Raw genomic sequence first — 22114 nt, forward strand, 5'->3', positions numbered from 1 at the left:
ACTTGCTTAAATCTACTGCACATAACTAAAAGCACTTAAATTAGGAATCACAACAATTATACACATAGTAGCCCATTATGAAAAATGAAAACATGCACTCCCAAACCACAGTACTTTAACAGTGGTTAATTGCCCTATTCATATTCAAAATCCTAGTCTCTTATTTCAAATGACAGTAGGTAGTAATTTACTTCTTATGAGGGTCACAGTGCAAGAATATTGTAATATGATTAAAAAAAAATTAGTATAGCTAGGCCATTCCTTATACTTGCTAACATGGAAAGTGGACCTTGGGAAAAGATGAAATTAGGCAAAGATAAACAGAGACCCCTTTTTGACAAAAGAAAGCAGGAATTTTCAGCACATGAAGGAGATATTAATATCTATGGTAGGTTATTCCAGAAGCAAAGATGAATAGTCTTTAAAATTTAATTTATGTAATTACAGATGTTAATATATGAGTAAAAGACTGAGAAAAGGGTCCTTTAAGAATACTATAAAATATTAAGTTACAGAGAGTTAACCTATCAGTGTATATAAGACTATCCATATAAGAGAGAACAGGACAAAGGGAAATAAATATCCAGCAGCCAGAAAAGTGTCTCCTACGTGTGGAACAGAAGACATGTGTGGTACATTAGGTTCTACCACATACTAAGTGAATATTTATTGAGAGTACTCTATTCCTCTTATCAAATTTCACAATTATCAAATCATATTTCCAATATTACAAGATACAGATTTTTATATTTCTGGTCTATTGAAGTGAATGCTTCTCTCGTAACAAATGAATATAATAGAAACAAGTTCAGAACCTAAAGTAGAGCTCTCAGTAGACCAAAGTAGTTTTTTTTTGATCCTTACCACCACCAATGCAAAAGTTATAAAAAAGTTCTCAATGTCCAACTTTAGAGTATAGTAAATAGCAATTTTATAATTTAGTCCTAAAATGTAGTAGTTACTAGTGATAAATTCATTTCAAGAAGTATTTAATCTCTCAAGGGCTGACTAAAACTAACCACTTCAGAAAATTTTGCTTTTATTTATGATCTCACCTGCAACTGTGGAACAACATATCAAACATTTTACCTTTCCAAAAATCTCAAGATAACTTGCTTATATATAAAACACTATCCCATCACACAACACAGAAACTGAATACAAAATGACATGGTTCAAATCCAAGGTGCTAGGTAGTACCTAAATTTCAAAGGTTTTCAAATAAAGCCAGGAAATAATGGGAACGTGGCTTTCAGAAAGCAAGTTAGAAATGTCAGCACTAATATGAGGTCATCAAAATCAGCAAAACCAATTTGGGAAAACATACATATTAAATTCATCTAAAGCAAATTAAAAATCAGATAGCTCTAATAAACATTTTTTTCCTTTAATCCTATAACACCAGATACCTCTGTAACTCAACTTACAGAGCTCAAAATTCTAAGTCAACTCTGGCTCCTTTAACTTTTTAATTCTATTTGCTATAAGTTAATTAGATAATTAAAAGTAAAATACGTATTACAAAAGCTTTTGAAAGAACAGTATGCTGTTTATTGCTTTTGTTATTCTCCCCCTAAGATAAGTTAATGGTCTAAAATAAGTTTGCTAAAAGTCAATTAGCCCTATTTACTATCCTTATTTTCATTCAAGTTTTATATGTAAAAACTTTGGCTTCAACAAATAGGATTCAATAAAAGTTCAGGAAAGGTAAAACACAACAACCAAAAGTTCACCATTTCCTGTTTTGTTCCTATGAACAATTTTAAAAAATCATTTGAAAGCATATCCAAAAAATACCCATTAAATAAAATGTCATATAAAAGAATTCAGTCCTCAAGAACTAATAATCCTTGGTCAAGAAATTACAATTCTGTTTTTTGCAAAACTGGTCATAGAATTCAGGACTTTGGAGTATGTTAATATTATCAAGAGAAGCTGAATACTACTACTCTCTTCATTTGACATGCATATACTTTTATAAGAGACTATAGGAGATATATTTTGGAACCCCCATAGTATGTTTATTTCCTGAACCCCACACCACTAAACAAAGGGGAAGTACAAGCAAACACTTTTATTTCATCCTTAATATCAATGATTTACTAATTTAAAAAAATCATCCCAGTTCCCTAGTCAATAAAGTGAAAATTTCTAGCATTCTCTTTATTTGCACCGACCTGTGATTTCTATATTTAGAAAACATTATAATACAACAGTTATTACAGTCTATTTTTGCAATAACATTTTAAAAAGCCATCATGATAGGAAATATAATAAAAATCTTCAGTATGTTTCTTAGTATAGGAACACAATTATCTAGAAATAATCCTGTCATATATGAAAAAAATCATATCTAAAAATGAGTTCTTCTCAACATTGTTTTGTTTTATAATTACTGAGAAAATATAACCTTATCTATCTAGAATATTTAACTATAAAAGTAAATCAAAAAGTATGCTTTGGTTTGGGTAATCAGGTATTTATATGCTGACCTGTAAAGACAGCAAATTCATAAATTTTACTACTAATTTCTATCTTTTAAAGTAATCAAGAACTTAATAGGGAGCTTTCATTTGATTATAATTATTTAGTAAGCAGTAAAAAAAGTCCACAAACTCATAGAACATGTGTCTTGAAACTCCATCCTAATATACTAGTCAGACAAAAGGGAACACTTATCTGTAATCACAAACAAAAGATCTTTGATCCTGAAGGTTTGGTATTTAATATTAACTTAAAATTCTTTTCATAATTTTATTAGAAAAAAGTCACATAATGAAGAGATGGTAGAAGTAAAAACCACATAAAACATCTAATCTATAAAAATAAAAGTGTTAATATGCTAATTAGACCAGACAGGACGACCTTCTGGACGACCTTCTGGATAAAGCCCGGGCTGAGCTCCTTGCACGAATTTCATGCATTGGGACTCTAGTTGTATAATAAGCATGCATACAAACTTTTCTTAAGTGACTGATTCAAAGTAATTCTATAGCAGTTAACCTTGTTTAAGCAAATAAAAAAAGGTGACGATACAAACCTATATTAACCTAATTTGTGAAAATTCATGTGATATAGAAATACTAATGTTTACTTTAGTAGACAAGCATTGGTAAAATCACTTGGTACATAATAGGTGATGGATCTGTAATACAGAATTACCAAATCTCAGTTGTTGCAGATAAAAATGAAATTAAGAAGCTAATTTGAGGTACGAGCATTAGTAATAAAAATATGATAGGAGACAAAAAGAATTATAAAATATAATGAGGAAAATAAGAGTAACTTAAAAATACTTTTTTGACATTATAATATTTGCCCAGAGTAAGAAGTGTTAATGAGTTTATTTTACCTTTATCTTGAACTTCTTTTGAAAAGCGCTCCCTTTCAATAGCTGATTCTCTCTCTATTCGCTCAATTTCAGCCCATGCATCCAATTCCACTTCATCATATATAGGTCCCTGTTGTGATACCTGTTGCTGATTCTGTACCACAGAAGTCTGGGGCTGTTTGGTAGCAACTGAAGTGTTCTGTTGTAAAACAGGCACTTGATTTGCTGGAAGGAATGCTGTTTGTTCTTGCTGCGATAAACACTGAGCAGCATTTAGTGGGCAGTTTACATCCTGTGGAGTAATGGGTGTTTTTGAAGTCTGTCCTGGGTACTGCACATTAAAAGGAATATCATTTTCTGAAACATTGCTATTTTCCATACCAGAAAGCATATCCTCTTGCTGATCCATGTCTGAAGACCTTACACGAGAAAGTCTTAATGTAAGTTTAGTAGAGTCCTTGGATGGAGAACTAATGATATCATACATTGCAGCTTTCTCATTCTGGTCTTTTTCATCCTTGCCTAATTTCATTTTCTTTTGCTTCTTTTGTTTTCTTTCTGGAGAATCTAGCAAGATATCTGGTGGAACATCTCGAGGTGATGAACAAGGTAGAGGCTGAGATTGAAGGATTAATGGTGGTCTTGACCCTAGAAAAACAATTCAACAGGCAGGAATGAATAGTTATGCTAATTTTACATTTTCTTATATTGTGATAGAAATAAGTTATAAGAGTGATGCTAGAAAAAATATTAGGAAATTATCTAATCCAAGCTACTTATTTACAAAATACAAAAAGAAAGCCTAAAGACTTGTCTCACTACGGTCTGTTAGCTTGCTGGGAGATGATCCAGGTTTCAATCGAAGTATGGCTATCATTTTCCACACCAGTATTATTTCTAATTTTGTGCCACTACAGTCAATTGAATACTTAACTTGTATAAGAAAATTAAGTGGGGAAAATTACAATTAGTCTTCATCAATTTCACAAACTGTTGGTAAAGTATTGATTCATGCTTTTATGTGGTCTTCTCTATGTCTCTCCACTTAACATCATTCTCTCTTTAGCTTCTTATTAGAAAACTATGCAAGTTTAGCAAATTTCAAGCAAGGCTCAATAAAAATATCTTCAGTCCAGATACCATTAAATTAACAAATGCTATATGATATAAGAGGTTTTAAAATGCTAAACAAATGCAAAACTTTCAGTTAACTAACTGATGAGGGAAAATAGCATCGCTATACTTCAGAAATGAAAGCATAATTATACCTGAATACTGTATACAATATATTTCTTGCCATTAGAATATTTATTAAAGTTTTAAAATCCATAGGAAATTATAAAAATTGGTTAAGATGCAAGTGCTTTATAAAAATAACTGAAACTGAGACTTGTCTTAAATTAAGATTTTACTGTTTAAGTATATAAATATTTCAGTGGTTTCCATGATACATAAATCTGATTTGGGAATCCTGTTAGGGAAAGTAATCAATGGTGTTACCAAAATTGAGTAAGATATTTAAGAAAAAATGTACAGTGAAAGATTAAGTTTAATAATGGAAATCTTGAGAAATGAGAGAGCAGAGAGGGAAGCTGTTTAAGAAAAAAAATCCACGAAAGAAGTAAGAGAAAAACGGTAGGTTCAATGTGAAATAAGGGTTTTTTTGTGGGGTATGTGGCTGGAGTGGGGAGAATAGAGAAAGCTGATGGATAATTTCAAATGTTTAAGTGAGGTAAGAAGTTTGTGATTTGTAAAGATCACTGGATATAAATCTTGTTCTCCAGTTAACCCTTTCAAAATCCAGTGAGAATGATACTGTATATATCTAAAAACACTATCAATAGTTTATAGGGAACAGGCTTATTTTTTTCCTCCCAATAAATGAGAAACAAGAAAATAGTTGTTGGTATTCTGAATTACAATTTTTGAGTTGTTATAATTAACTTGAAATATGAAACACTGACAGAAATTTTAGTTACAATAATACCTTTAGGAGTTCCATCACTTCCAGCAGGGGAGCATACTGACTGTGGAGACCTCAATGGAAAAGAGGCAGCATTCCTCAATGTTGAAGAATCTCCATCCTAAGAATAGAGTATAAAATTTGTATCTTGAATGATAGGAGAAGCTTTATAGAAATCTTAAAGAGAACCAATAAAAGACATAAATTACTGACAGGTAAAGTGTTGGTACCAATTCAAAAGCATAATTCTTCTGCACTTTCCTGTTTTCTTCGTGGTATATCTTAGAAGAATTGAAAGTGTATCCAAAAGAATCAACAGCCTACGCATGGCAATGAATAAGAAAACGGGTATTACTAGTACACTCCACTTTTGTTTGCTATTTCTACAAAAGGAGCTGTGAACACCCTATCAGGCTGTAAATTTCTCGAGAGCAGCATCCACTGTCATCTCTGGTATTACCTTAGATACATGTAACTTTTGTGATAATACCACCAAAACAATAACAAGACAAATTTCCATAATGTGTAATATTTTAATATCATCAAAGTAACATTAAATTCCAAGGAAAAAGTTTTATAAAGGTCTTAGAGGGAAAAAGATCTAAGTACTAATAATCAAGGTTCTTTAAGAGAACATTTTTGTGTGAGCATATATTTAAAAATAAAATTATACTTCTTCATTAAGAACCTAAACCTCTAGACTAGGAGTTGGCAAATGTTTTCTGTAAAGAAACAGATTAATAAATACTTTAGGTTTTTAGGCCACATATAGTTTTTGTCACAATGTGTTTTTTGTTATTGTTATTTTCAAACTTTTAGAAAATGTAAAAAACCATTTTTAGTTTGTGAGTCAGATTACTGGCCAGTTTAACAACCCAGCTCTAGACTAAGCTCTGTGGTTATGTACTGGAGCCATACTGTTCATAGCCAGATTTTCAGACCTAGCATAATCCTTGATATACAGTAGTTATCCTTAAAATTATGGAATTAAAGTACTAGGTTATGAAACAAATATTAGAACTACTTTATTACCTTAATTACAACTAATATATTACATACGTCACTACTTAGCCTGTGCACCATGTGTAGGTAGTCATCACTTGAGCCATGTCTAGGATTATCACCATGATGATTAGCTGAACTGCCAGACAATGGACCAGAAACTTTATTATCATGTATGTTTCTCAAACCACCTGCAACAATGGGACTTGATACCGATGCTGAAATTAATAAGAATAAAAAAAAGCTTTATAAACTGTTAAAATTCTTAGAGGACAATAATTGTTCACAAGAAATATTTTAAACATCCATAAATTACAGAGAATAATATAACAAAGCACTCATGTACTAACTCTTCAGAGCCTGATCAAATCTTAACACTATTACATATAATTCAGATCTACAGACATGCACCTCATAAGGCGGTTTCAATCAACAAAGGACTGCATATATGATGATGGTTCCATAAGATTATATAATAGAGCTGAAAAATTCCTATCACCTAGTGATGTTGTAACATTGTAGCCATCATAATGTTGCAGTGCAAAGCATTACTTATATGTTTGTGGTGATGCTGGTGTAAACAAACTCGTATTTATCGTCTATCCTATATAATAAAAGCCTAATATGCTAAATGTCCAACTGTTTGTTTGACCATTTGACCAGTCGCACTGACCACTGGGGGCAGATGCTCTGACCGGTAGGTTAGCTTGCTGCTGGGTTCTGGTGGATTGGGACTGAGCAAGATGGGCCAGACATGCCTTGGAGCCAACATCCCATGGTCCCTCCCCGGCGGCCGGCCAATCTCCCGCGGTCCCTCCCTGGCCTCTAAAATATTTCTTCTGATTAATTTCCTTTCAATGTGCACGAATCCGTGCACCAGGCCTCTAGTATATATATAAAAGCCGAGTGACTGGAATGATGGAATGACTGGAACGAACAGTCTCTATGATGCACACTGCGGAGGCCAACTGGTCAGATAGGGGCCCCGATTGCCCCCATCCTCCTGCGGCCCCTCCCCCTGGCCAGACCAACCCCTGATCAGCTCCCCCACCCCCATCGGGGGCGGGGCCAGCCAACCTCCTGCATCTCCTCCCCGCCGCTGGCCAGGCTCCCATTGGCTCCCATCGGGGCAGGCTGGCAGGACCCCACCCATGCACAAATTCGTGCATTGGGCCTCTAGGAGCAATAAGCTATACCACGTAGCTTAGGTAAATAGTAGACTACACAATCTAAGCTTGTGTAAATACACTCAATGATGAAATGGCCTAATAGTGCATTTCTCAGAAAGCATCCCCACTGTTAAGTGGCACATAAATGTATTTTTGAAAAGATGCAAAACATTAGATATGGCTGAAGGTCTCCATATATCAGCATATTCTTCTCTATTCCCTTCACCTTCCATCCTAAAGTAACATATTTCAGAGTTCACTCTACCTGTTTCTTTACATCTTTGCTATGAATGTATTCCTGAATAATATCTACATTGCTTTGCACATTATGACTTTACATAAGTGGTATATGTATATATCCTTCTGTAACCTGCTTTTAAGTTCAATATTATTTTGAAATTTATCCAGTTTTATACATGTAGTTTTAAATTCATTCATTTTCAAATAGATATATTCTGAACAATGTACATAATTTATCCATTCTTTATTTTTTTATTTCAGAGAGGAAGGAAGAGGGAGAGAGGGACAGAAACATCAATGATGAGAGAGTATCTTTGATTGGCTGCCTCCTGCATGCCCCCTACTGGGGATTGAGCCCACAACCCGGACACTTGCCCTGGTGGGGAATTGAACCATGACCTCCTGGTTCATGGATTGACACTCAACCACTGAACCATATCAGCCAGGCAATTTATCCATTCGTATGTTAGATGTTTAGACTGCTTTTTGTTGTCATAATGCTGTAATGTATATTCTTGTATATGACTTTTTTTGTTTTTTACAAATGTATCAAGAAGTGCAATTGCTGGATATGTCCATTTAAAAAAATGTTTTTATTGATTTTAGATAGAGAAGAAGGCAGAGAGAGAGAGAGGAGAGGGAGAGGAAGGGAGAGAGAGAGAAATATCAATGTGAGAGAACCATCAATTGGTTGCCTTCCATACACACCCTGAGCAGGGGTGAAACCTGCAACCTGGGCATGTGTTCTGACAGGAATGCAACCCGCAACCTTTAGATGCATGGGATGAAGCTCAACCAACTGAGCCACACCGGCCAGGGCTGGATATGTCCATTTTTAAATCCTACCAAATATTAACAAATAGCTTTCCAAATTACTTATGTCCATTTGTAGTCCACTGGTGGTATATAACAGTTCCTACTGCTCTGTATCATTGCCAACAATTTCTGTCAATCTGTGGATCGGAAATGTCTCTGTCACTTACATCTGCATCCTTGATTAACAGTTAAGCCAAGCATCTTTTCATAGGTGTTGGCCATTCGGAATCCCTCCTTAATACAACATCTTAAAAATATAGTTTCCTACATTTTATTTTTAAAGTTTTACAGTTTTGTTTTTTCACACTTAGGTCTTTAATTCATATAAATTTAGTTTCATGTGTGGTGTGAGATAGGAATCCCAATTTTACTTTTTCCATATGGATAACTGCCTAAGTATCATTTAGTAAAATACCATTCTTTCTCCATTAAGATATAATACAATATGTATTAAGTTCCATTTGTTCATGAGTATGTTCCTAAGCTCTTTATCAAATTCCACTTCGAGATGTTCTGCTCTTCCATGCCTTGACTAATATTACAATAAATCTTGATTTCTACTAGATCAAGCTACATCTCATTCCATTACAAAATTATCTTACCTATTCTTGAATTTTTATTCTTACAAATAAATTTTTAGAGGCAGCTTAAATTGCATAAAAACCCTGCTTGGGATTTTTATTAGTATGGCATTAAATTTATAGATTTGAAAAAAATTCCAATCTTTACCATATTGAGTTCTTCCATCCAGGAAGATGGCATAACTCTTTACTTTCTTAGATTTTCCATCCCCGGTTGGGGAGCATACAGGAGGTAATTGATCAATGTTTCTCTTTCATATCAACACTTCTCTTTCTCTCCCTCCCTTCTCCTCTCTCTTAAAAAAATAAAAATAGAAATAAAATTCAATAAAAATATCCTTAGGTGATTTAGGGGAAAAAAGAAGATAAGGGTTATGAATGACAAGAAAATTACCATGTAGAAACGAAAATTGAATGCAGACTAGATGATACAACAGAACTGTTCTTAATAATTTTAGGGTAAATGATTGCAGTTGGTGTTTATATAGGAGAATTTCCATCTTTTTAGCAGATGTATTTAAAGGCAAAAATTCATAATACCTGTTGCTGAGGGGGTTCATTGTGCTCATCTTTCAAATTTTCTGCAGGGTTAAATTTTTTATAATATAAAATTAAAAAAGTGTTTTAAATGTTACCTTGCATGTACCCTAAATTCCCTTATATATTCGCTTTATTCTGGATTCTTTCCTGTTCCATTTATCTATCCATCTGTTCCTTACCACAATAAATTTTCCTATCTGTAATAATAAAAGCATAATATTCTAGTTAGACTGGACGACCTTCTGGACGACGCCAGGGCTGCGAGGGCCGAGGCAGCCGCTGCAGCTGTGAGGGGTGAGCCCCTTGCACAAATTTCGTGTACTGGGCCTCTAGTTTATATTAATTTTAATATCTGAGTGGGTCTAATCTCTGAGTTCCATTTTTAGTTATTCAAGTGTCTGAGAACTTCCAAGAAACAATACATTACTAAACAGGCCCTTAAACTATATTATTCTTTTGATTTTGTGATTTGAACTTATTTTTCTAAAAAAGCTGGTTTTATCTTGCTAAAAAAAACCCACAAAAACAGTATTGCGAGTAAAAACCAATGTTCCTTCCTACACATACTTATGTGTATGTGGACATTTCCATGGGCAACAAATGTGTCCTATTAATGATACTTAAAATGTTCCTCATACCTATGTGTGCCAGAGTATACTACTTCACAAGTATCAAGAGCCTACATACATACATACTTATGTTCAGTACTCACACTAAATTCTGTAAATTTGAAGATATCTATTCCAAATGTTTGATTTGCCTACTAATTTTTCCTTGAGTTAGTGTATAAAATAGTTTCAACCTAGTATTTGATTACATGACTTTGGAAAATCAGAAGTTGGCTGTTTTGATAGATGACTAAGTTTAAAACTTATAGTTAAAGAGTTAATAAATGAAGAAAGTTTTGACCTCATACACAATAAAAAATAAGAATATACATAGGAACTAATGACTGCAAATGTTAAAAATTTGCTGTTAATTGGGGGGGGGGGCGAAATCACATATCTCTGTTTTATCTTTGCACTTTAAAAAATTTCTCCAAAAAAGTACAAAAAAAATGTATACTAATTAGAAATCACTTAGTAGCCATTTCATACATACTAATGCAATATAACCTTATAAAAAGACATATTATCAACATTTGCCTTTGACAGAGAACTAGTAATCTAATCCCAGAAGTTTTTGCACCTAAGATTATTAATTTTCCTCTTCTTGTACTGTATTTATAGTAAAATTTTCACACTATATACTTTATCAATTAAAATGTAACTTTTCTTTGGCTTAGTGCCATGTAAAAAGGCCATTTATAAAGCAGTTCCTAATTTCATAACTAGATATACTCAGTTGTATTAAAAACCTAACCCAGAGAGTCAAAATGACACTGATCCTTTTATCTTCCAAATGAATTTCCAAATGATAAATGTTAACACATTTTTAAAAAATAATGTAAGCCATGTCCTAAGAAAAATGTTTATTGATAAATAAGTATACAGTATAGTTTAGTTTGTGTTTTAAAAATTATAAAAGAAAGAAATGAATTTGCTTGAAATAACAGGTATTCCCTTTAAATACACAACTGACTTTCTTACCTTGCTGCATCTGTGGATGTGTTGTGTAACTTGAAGGATGGGAATATGGCATGTATCCTGCAGGGCTTTGTGGGGCATATGGACTAGGCACTGGGCTATTTTGTTGTGGCATAAATCTGTTCCCAGAGCTTGTCTGTGGTGGCACAAACCGGCTAAAACCCAAAATCCAAATAAACAATATAAGGAAATAAAATAAACATGCTATTCCTTGAAATTTCACTGTCATACAATTTTACAAACTCTAATTTGTCTAATACAACCTATGCAAACAGAAAAAATTTGAAAAATAGTCAGATATACCAAAATCATTCACAAATCATAATCTAAGAGTTACAATAAATAGTTTGAAAGAAATTGAGATAATTCATTTATTTTACTTGCATAAAAATATCCATCTGTTTAAGGTATATAAAGCCATGCTGCCCAAGTTCAACTCCATAAATTTTCTTATTTATCTAAAACACATTGGTTATTTTAACACATTATTTTGTCTGAATGAAATCAAGTTACTAAAATGATAGCTACTTCAATCAGTATATTACAGCATTTCCACATATAACATTATAAGGCAAATGTTCATATGGGTTAATATTTAAGACTAAGCATTTTAATTTCTTAACTACATACAATTCACCATTACCTAAATGTATATACTGTATATTCACAAGCATATTTAACATAGGAAGACATTATATAAATTACCTGGAGGGGCTATGTGAGATAGTGGTTTGTTGATAATTGGAAGATGCAGGACTACTGTGCATGGAATTCTGAGAACGTTTATATTGAGACATCATCATTCCTAAACAACACACACAAAAATGGTAAACATATTATTTTCTTCTAGAAGTAGCCTTTAAATGATTTAAATCAGTTGTTCTTTCAAAGAGATAAATATCCTTTTACTATACAATTAATCTAAGAACAGAATAAAGTCCCATCATTAGGCTTAGAATTTGAAAAGAAAGTTTAGAAGTCACTCTAGCCCTAGCTGGTTTGATTCAGTGGTTTGGTTCAGTGGATAGAGCGTCGGCCTGCGGACTGAAGGGTCCCAGGTTCAATTCCGGCCAAGGGCACATACTTGGGTTGTGGGCTCGATCCTCAATGTGGGGTGTGCACAAGGCAGCCAATCAATGATTCTCTCATCACTGATGTTTCTCTCTCCCTCTCCCTTCCTTTCTGAAATCAATAAAAAACAAAAACAAAAAACTAATGATATGAAATTTAAAAAAAAGAAGTCACTCTAACCCTTGATCAAATATTACACACTTCCTTCTACAATAGGTCTTTGGGTGGTTTTCTATTAAATGGATTACTTTATTATATACATCTCCCATCCTTAGGAGCTTAATTTCACAACACTATATGTTTCATTATGATTCAGATGTAGGTTTTTAAAAATTTTTTAAGTTATTATTTTTTTATTTCAGACCTAGGTTTTTTAAAGTATTTTATTTAGGGGCCCAATTAGCTGCTGCAATCCATCTGAAAATCTTTTGATGCAGAACAGAATGATCCTATTCTTTTTCCACAATAGTTCTTTGCCACATATTAAGGATTAAATAAATATTTGATTAATGAGAGAAAATGTAGGGGTAGCTTTCAGATTCTCAAATTTCTTTTCAAGCTGGACACTGTTCCTTCAATTGTTACACAAATGTCACTTTGTTATAGGAGATAAGAAAAACTCAATTATTTAGACATTTGAAAATCAAAGATAAAACCTTTCATTAACCCTGAACTTCCTTATGATATGCATAGCCTATCTTTTTGGGAGCTTTGAACATCACATTATATTCCCAAATTTCACTTCCTGTTATTGATGTGAAAAGTGCCTTTCACCAGAAACATGAAAACAGAAGCTATGTGGTCATTTGCCAGGAAGACCACAGAAGGGATTCTAGCCTAAGACAGTGGTTGAATGAAAGGAGGGCTCAAAATCCCCTCAGAGTCTACCCGAGTAATACTGAAGTGTTTCCTTTGTATACAGGCTAAATTCCAACTTTTGAGCTTTCTCTTCCAATTCAAATTCAATACTAAATCACATGTTCCACAGCTTAATAATTTAATTACCTTAATTATTGTTGCTGGATTTTTTTTTTTTAAATAGGGAGGGCAATATTCCATAAGATGGGAATTAGAAAAACAACACCTGAATTAACAGTCATCACTGGGACAAGCTGGAACTAGCTTGAAAGCAACTGTTTTATAAATAAAAGGGACAAATGAAATTCTAATAGTTCTTTCAGATTATCTCAAAGTTCCCAAAAAGTATAAATAAAATGATTTGCATATTATTAAATTTTCTCCATGTGGGACTCATTTACACCTAGCAAGCATCGCCTTTTAATATTCTAAAGCCAACTATCACTTGAAAAATGCTTAGAAAAAAATAACATGCAATTAATTTTTAAATGCCAGTTTATGTTTTAACAAAGTAGGATATGGAGAAACCTAACATACTGTACTAAAAAATAAGTATGCATTAATATAAAACACAAAATGTGACTGAAAGGTAAATCCTGTCTTAGAAGAGTTTTCATTAGTGATTTACTACCCAAATTAAATGTTTAAAAGTATAAGTTACCAAAATGTAGTATAAATAGCCTTGGAAGACTTCCTTTATTCAATCACATATTTACATTATATTGTACTAAATGTTCCTATCCTATTAGTCTTTCTTCCAATTAACAATCTCTCCATATTATCTTTCATTCCAACATTCTTCCAGAGCAAGTATAATTCTAATTTTCCTTTCACAATTCAGATCTGTCTCCTACTACTGCAATCTAGCTTATTAGTTCCAGTGAAGATAGTCTTGTCCTCCTTACCTGCCTTTGATTTGCTACAAGGTGAATTAAAGAGAGGCAATTCTCTTTGAAGAATGGATAGCTAACTATGAGATTGTTTTAAAAACACAGTTCACATACAAATATACAAAATCAACAAAGTAATTACTATTAAAACAAAACAAAACTAGGAGATGGAATGGGGAACTTCACAGAGGTGCTTCCAAATAAATCTGGCAATATTCTTGAATATGATTAATCAATTAAGTAAATTAAATCTTCTTGAGTTGTCTAAACTATTGCCTTCTGACTACTTTAGTCTCAAGAGCCATGCAAGTATTTGGGCTTGACAAATTCAGTAAGCTTCAGACTGGAGCAAGGCTCCTAACTCAAAGTGCACCTGGACTACATAAAAACTGTACCTCTGTGGGACATCATGTTTTTATGATTTTTATAGTATTTATTATAAATAGGTTTTTCCTTAATAATAACTTATCAAAAACCCATTTTTTCATTGCTAAGAAACAGAAGTATAAAACCAAATACTACATAGCCATAAATGTAATCACCATCAACAATGAAACTAATACCTGGTATAATTATTTATACATGTACTGCATGTTGAAAAGCTCTGCAAATATTTTTGTTTGATTAATGACAAGACTTCTTTCATACCAATTATACAATTTTCTAAGAAAAAATTCCTAAAGCTCTTAGATTGAGTAAACTAATACATTCTGAAATTATCTAACAAAATACACTTTAAACTTGGTCTAATTTTCAAGAAATTTAGTTGCATATTAAACTGTAAGAATATTAACATCCATTTAGTTTCTTGGCTGGATTCAAGGTATAAGTGCAGCATTCATAGGTAACAGGCTAGCTTGTTAAAGGAGACACTTCAATTTAAGTATTACATGTTAAACAAGTTCTGATATGGATCCATAAAAAATATACTCCAAAATTCAATTATTATGAACCTCACCACTTTGTACATATTTGTTCTGCATACTTTTCTCCCTGAAAACGTTAGGACTCCTTGCCAGGACAGCCTGCAACAAGACTGGTATGTCGCCTTCTGGATCATCACTGCCAAGATTATCTTTCAACTCTCTGGCATTGAAAAAATAAATATCAAAAATTAAAACAGTGATTGAGTGGTTAAGAATTTCCTATTCTACATTAGTTAGATAGCAATTCACAAAGAAATTCAGAAAGGCTGAGGCAAAAATCAAGAAGAAGAGTTATGGTACAAAAACAAATCACACAAGTATGTCTAACAATTTGATGGATTTTTGAAGATGCTATTCCTGGGAGAAACAGAAGGATAAAAAATGACAAAGGAGGTTTCTTCTAGGACAACCTTTTTTTCCCCTTCCGTTAAAAAAAAAAAAAAAAAGCCCAAAACATACTTTATGAAACTATGAGTTTAAGGATTTTCACATCACTTTCAAAGCAGAAAACAGTCTATTCTAAACTATTCCAAATAGCCCTGGCCGATGTGGCTGTTGGTTAAGCGTCATCCCTTGCACCAAAAGGTTGCTGGTTTGATTCCCAGTCAGGGCACATGCCCAGGTTGCGCGTTCGGTCACCAGTCAGGGTGCGTAGGGGGGGAAAGCAATCGATTGGTGTTTCTCCCTCCCTCCCTTCCTCTCTTTCCAAGATATCAATGAAAACATCAAATAAGTAAGTAAATAAACTATTCAAAATAATAATAAGGTATAGAAGTGACAATTATGTACAGAAGTTGGAATTTGGGGTTGGAATAGACTTTCTCCTTTACATCTGAATATCAGTCATTTTGAGAATGTCTTCTGAATGAAATACTATTGCCACATTAATTGATAAGACCCAGAGATTATCTAATTTTTTCATCTTATATTGTTTTCTCAAAGTCATGAGGAAGAAAAAACCAAAGTAGTGGTTAAGCATATTCACAATTTTCAATAAACCTGAAAGTGAGTAGCAAATTAAATTCATAACTATGTAAGATAAATATACTCAGTATTTTAAATTTTACATTCTGCAAGTCACTGTTCCACTCATTAAATCTAACAAAAACGATTTATAAAGATGGTGTCCAATGGTGAGATTCAATAAATTTCTAAGGGCAATCTTAAAGTAGCTTTCCATAAAATAATGTTTCCCTTTATCTCTTAAAATATTTGGTGAAAAATGTTAAGTATGTACAGGTGTAACAAATGATGTAGTATTTAGACATTGCTAAATTTATCGAATGCCAAAATATTGGTATTATACTTTCTTCTGATTTTTATCAATCATTTCTCAGTTTCTCTAGCAGCAAATTCACATTTAGTATTTCACCTCAGAGCTATCAGTTTTAAACTGGCCCTAAAGTATGTATTGTATCTAATGGCAGAGACCTTTCCACTATCATGTGTCTTATCCTCATTTCTCTAAATAACGAATCTTTAAATCTAAAAATAAAAAAAAATTAAAAGGATGGAAAGATACATGAGTATCACTTGTAGTGGGATAAGGATGAGATTTAACTTTTTATACACTTTTGTGTTGTTAAGATATAATTATGTACTGCTTTTGCAATAAAAAGGAAAATTTAACAAGTATACTTATGTGCAAAATTTTATATATAAGTATATAATTTAAGTTTATATCATTTTTAATAGTCTATTGTGTGAAAACACACACCTTTGTTCAGATTGTACAATAAATCCTTGGGAAAATTAGTCCCTAATTCTGCAGTAGCCTTCCATGGAGTTAGTCTTGAGTTCTTCTTATACTTCCCATGAAAAACTTGTAAGCCTGCTCCAAATAAAGCTAGCAGTACTGTCCCTAGTAAGTGGGAATTCTAACCACTCTAACAATAACGAGAAAAAGGGAGATATCTTCAAGAGCAACTTTAGACCTCTGCACAGATCTATCATGATTGGTATCTCAAGATTATTACAAAGTATTGAAAAGATCTTTAGAGAACTAAATGGGTTAGAACTACTGTCTCAAAGTAACCATAGCCTACTTAAATCTCATTAATATCTCATCACAGAGGCTATTATTTTCTCACGTGGATAGTGTATATTTTAACAATAAACTATATATCTAATTTTTTTAAATAAAAAGCAAAACCAGGATTACTGATTATCTTATTCAGAACAAAACTTTTCATTTTATTTTAGATTGTACTTACATGTGATCTGTTGATACCTGGTTGAGGGTATGGACAAGCTGTGAAACCAAATTATCATCCCTACAGGCCAAAAGGCAATTCACCTCTTCTGCTATTCGTGCATTAAAAAGAAGGCTCTTTGTAGTTGTAGCAGGTAAAGGGGATGGAAGAGGCAGCTGGTTCAGGACTATTTGGAATAAAATCAGATTATTAGAAACTGAGTTACTGAAATAAGTCACTTTAGTGCTTATATATATTTTGGAATTAAAAATGTTATAAATATCGACATGACATTTTTTTTCAATGTGAATATTATTAAAAGACATGCCTCCTTTCCCTCAACAAACCCCAATTAACTCTACATAACTCCTAAAACAGCACTTGGACTATAATAAATTATACTACTCACTGAGGATAAAATTCAGCTCCTTTATATTTGCACTGATTTTTCCTACCTTAAATTTTTATTAACTCACTAAATAAATAAATAAATAAATAGACAAAAGGTAAGGTTAAAACCAACGTCAAAATACTGAGAATCTCATTTATTTTTGCTTATAAGATTTATCAGAATCACTAGTACTCTCACATAAAGAAACCAAATAACAAAACCTTACTCTTCAGCAGACTGACAAGTAACATGCCTCTTAAGGCTTAGCCTTAAGTAAATACAAACATAAATAGTTCACTTTGGCAGAACATTCACAGAACAGGACTCTGGAAGTAGAAGAATATCTAACGTTTTTTGCTTTAAGTTATAAATTCCTAAATAGTTCTCTCCTCTCTGCATTCTATTCTAAAAAGCAAACAAAAGAGCATGAATGGTTTACAGTACTTTGTATGTGGCTTAATTTCTAAGCACCTACATAGTATAGCTATCATGCTGCTCAGCTCCAATTGGTACTAACAAAATTTTTATTAATGAAAACCCAGGAAACAAATTGTTACTTGCTGAGATAATGGGGAGGACAAACAAAAAGAAATCCCTGGTAGTATATTTGATTTTGCACTCAAGTAGATTGTATGAGTTTATGCCTTACCTATAACAAAGTTATAAACTAAACAGTTTTAAAAGTTTTCTTAGCTGAGTTATCCTAAACCCACCTGCTACTTGTTATCTCAGACCTTATCAACTAGCCTGCTACTTTCCTAACCTCAAAGCTATAGTCTGTTATCTCTCTTACCCCTGCTAAAACCAGCTGGAAATTAACAGAAAAATATTATTTGGGGAATACTGAACACAGATAAAAACATTTCTTGAAGTTATTTTCTCATAGCTCCTTTATTATAAAGCCCTAAACGTTGCATAATGCTACACAAAGAAAAGTATGCCAACTTCTCACCTTCTATCCTTCCCTCTCGTTTAATTTTTTTTCTCTTCATTTATTCAGGTAGGATGACATAGGGACTAACTAATATTGTGGGTAGCTTTCTGCACCATTACCCAGAGACAAAGAATTAGAGTTGCCCACCAAAGGAGTAAGTCCCTAAAAAATGTTACACTACGAAAATCTCAAAAGAATGACAATGTTCTTTTAAATTTAACTGTTCAGAGTAAAATAGGCTGTTGATATCTATGACAAACTCCAACAGATAGATACTGAGCATGATATCCAAAATAACCATCACTAAAAATTAGATTGTTGGGATATCAAATTTTCTTTGAAGGGCAGTTCTAGTTACCTTTTTAAAAAGTCTCTATCAGTTCTTACGTGCAAACCAATGCTTCATTTTTTTATTTTTCTTAATGCTTGGTCTCATCAAACAAAAACATAGTACCACTTCCTAATGGGTCCTTAGGATGAAACACAGAGTAAGGTCTTACCTACTAGCAGCTGACTACACTAGTTTTGTTACTTTCGTATGTATGCCAATGAATCAAAGGAAATAATGTTTATCATTCAAAATCTAAAATCTTAAAAAAATTTATTTTGTTACAAATAATTTTTGTTGTAGTCACTCTAAAAATCATTGTTAACACAGAATAGGACATAAATTAGATTAATTAACCAAACTTACGGTCTGTGAGACTTGCAATCCCCGCAAGAGTAGTGATGGGGACATGGGGCATATCCCCATTCATCCTGAAGTTCTGGAATGGTGTTGCCGATAAAAATACTTAGTTCAGGTGCCAGCTGTCATTACTTCCCATTTCCCAAACACTAAAATGAAAAAGATACAATTATTTGTAATATGTCAAATATATTATTATTAGGGAAATGCTTATAAAATATAAATTTTTCTGCTTTTCTTGTTTGTTCAACCTGCATAACAACAACAGCCATAGCTCATGTACTACTTACTGTATGTTAGGCACTGCAAAGTGCTTTGTATATATTAACTTATTTAATCCTCCCAACAAACAAATAAGGTAGGTACTATTATTTTCTGCATTTTACTGAGAAACTTAATTTACAGGGAATTTAAAGTAATTTGTGGAGCAAAGATTAGAACCCAAGCAATCTGTCTCAAGAGTCTCTGTTACCAGCAGACTGTATTACTAGACAAGGATACTAAATTTTGACAAGCACTATAATTCCTTTGCACATCATTAAAATCTAGCTTCAACTCACCTTGCTAGCTATGTCTCTCACTACTTTCCTACATAAACCACCCTCTCCAATCAAGCTGATAAAATTACCTTGAATCCACCTTGTGTTTCCTCATTGTTATTTATTTCATAATATATCTCTCTACCTAGGTAGCGCATTTATACTTTAGTCCAATTCTTATAATTCTTTAAGATCCATGGCAAGTTCCCATTATTTCATGAAACTCCGTACAAATTCAGCCAAAAGCCATTCTACCTTAATCTACTCCAAATTTACAACATTTATTGCCCAACATTCTTTGTAAATAATTATATACTCTTTTGTGATATTTTGTTGAAACATGTCTTGTTTCATTCTTGTATAATTACCTAATGCTCATATCAATCAATCAATCACATAATATACAAACACAGGCAGGACAAAGAAAGACATGTGTTGTTAACATTTTAATATTCATATACAATGACTTAGTTGACAAATATTCAGTTTTTATTATATTACTGTGTGTGTGTATAGACATTTTATAAAATTCCTGAACACCCTTTCCATTATTCTGTTCAATGACCCCCAATTTTTCTCATCTTAATTTCAACATGTGGTTTTTGGAACATTTATCTTTTCTTTAACAATATTTGTGTGAAAACTTCCTTTTTGAAGTATATAAGACATTTTAATAAGTGCACATTTATCAAAGATATTCCTTAATTAAATACAAATAAACTAGTAAGAAATAGAGGTATACTCTACAACAACTAAGACATAGTGCTAAAATGGAAAGCTGAATAGTAATTTTCAGTTTAAAGAGTTCCCTTTTTTAGGGGATTGTCAACTTTAAAACAGTGAAATAACACTACTAACTACCTTTACTCAAACATCTTAATAGAACTTTGCAAGAAGTTTTACTTTCTTTAAGTAGAGGTATACAAGTAGTTAAAATTAAGAATTTTCTTTCTCCTCAAATACTTTTATTATAAATATAAGATAAACTGACAAAAGTTCACAAAATACATATGTGTCGTTTAACAGAGTTTGTACAAAGTAAGCATCCACAGAACCACCGTCCAAAAGGCAACCGATTTCCTTCTAGAGGGAACAGCCACCCTGTCCTTTTGGTAATCATTTCTTTTTTTCCCTTTGTAATTTAATGACTTTTATAAACACACTAGAGGCCCAGTGCACGGAATTCATGCATGGGGGGAGGGGTTTGTGTCCCTCAGCCCAGCCTTTACCCTCTCCAATCTGGAACCCCTCGAGGGATGTCCGACTGCCTGTTTAGGGTCGATCCTGGTGGGATTAGGCCTAAACAGGCAGTCGGACATCCCTCTCACAATCCAGGACTGCTGGCTCCCAACTGCTCGCCTGCCTGCCTGCCTGCCTGATTGCCCCTAACTGCTTCTGCCTGCCAGCCTGATCACCCCCTAACCACTCCCCTGCCAGCCTGATCACCCCCTAACTGCTCCCCTGCCAGCCCAATTGCCCCTAACTGCCCTCCCTTGCAGGCCTGGTCCCTCCCTCCCAACTGCTCTCCCCTGCAGGTCTGGTCACCCCTAACGGCCCTTCCCGGTTGGCCTGTTTGCCTCCAACTGCCCTCTCCTGCAGGCCTGGTCCCCCCCAACTGCCCTCCCCTGCAAGCCTTGTCCCTCCCAACTACCCTCCCCTGCAGGTCTGGTCACCCCTAACTGCCCTCCCCTGTTGGCCTGTTCGCCCCCAACTGCCCTCTCCTGCAGGCCTGGTCCCTCCCAACTGCCCTCCCCTGCAGGCCTGGTCCCCCCCAACTGCCCTCCCCTGCAAGCCTTGTCCCTCCCAACTACCCTCCCCTGCAGGCCTGGTTGCTCCCAACTGCCCTCCCCTAAAGGCCTGGTCACCCCTCACTGTCCTCCCCTGCAGGCCTGATCGCCCCCAACTGCCCTCCCTTGCAGGCCTGATCCCTCCCAACTGCCCTCCCCTGCTGGCCATCTTGTGGCGGCCATCTTGTATCCACATGGGGGTGGCCATCTTCGTGTGTTGGCGTGATGGTCAATTTGCATGTTACCTCTTTATTATATACAATTTTTTTTCCTAGTAGCTGGCCAAGGAAAAAACACTGTTTTCCTTTTATGAATGACTGATATAAAATTTGCTAGTAGAAGCCCACTGAAAAGAAATGGCAAAGGAAATGGTACAGAAAAGAATTCTTGGCTATCCTATATTTGTCCTTTTGTTTCACTGTGGACTTTAATCTTTGAAGTTATTACTTTGATTCTTTAGTCATCACTAAAAAATATTTTATAAACGACATACTTAGCAATTGTGTCATGCACTAATACAAAAAAAAAAAAAAGCAAATAGAAAGAAATCAGAATGTAAATCCTGATTGAGGTCACCAAAACACAACGAATTTTTTCTAAGTAAGGCTAA

General features: G+C 33.8%; 1 protein-coding gene across 3 annotated transcripts in view; it reads right to left on the bottom strand.

Annotated features, from left to right (window-relative positions):
- NIPBL (NIPBL cohesin loading factor) overlaps positions 1-22114 on the bottom strand; it is a 187960-nt gene that overhangs the window by 95883 nt on the left and 69963 nt on the right. For 2 of the 3 annotated variants that reach the window (XM_080677539.1, XM_080677540.1), the window contains exons 2-9: positions 19185-19327; positions 17187-17352; positions 15006-15133; positions 11934-12033; positions 11232-11383; positions 6354-6514; positions 5319-5415; positions 3353-3979 (exon numbers count right to left, since the gene is read on the bottom strand). In XM_080677539.1, coding sequence (XP_080533665.1) covers positions 3353-3979; positions 5319-5415; positions 6354-6514; positions 11232-11383; positions 11934-12033; positions 15006-15133; positions 17187-17352; positions 19185-19248 — 1495 coding nt within the window. In that variant the 5' untranslated portion in view covers positions 19249-19327. Of the gene's footprint in view, positions 1-3352; positions 3980-5318; positions 5416-5507; positions 5572-6353; positions 6515-11231; positions 11384-11933; positions 12034-15005; positions 15134-17186; positions 17353-19184; positions 19328-22114 lie in introns of those variants that run through there. The other variant, XM_080677541.1, reaches the window with a different exon arrangement.

The sequence above is a fragment of the Plecotus auritus genome (genome assembly GCF_963455305.1).
Source record: "Plecotus auritus genome assembly, chromosome: 7".
NCBI lineage: Eukaryota > Metazoa > Chordata > Mammalia > Chiroptera > Vespertilionidae > Plecotus > Plecotus auritus.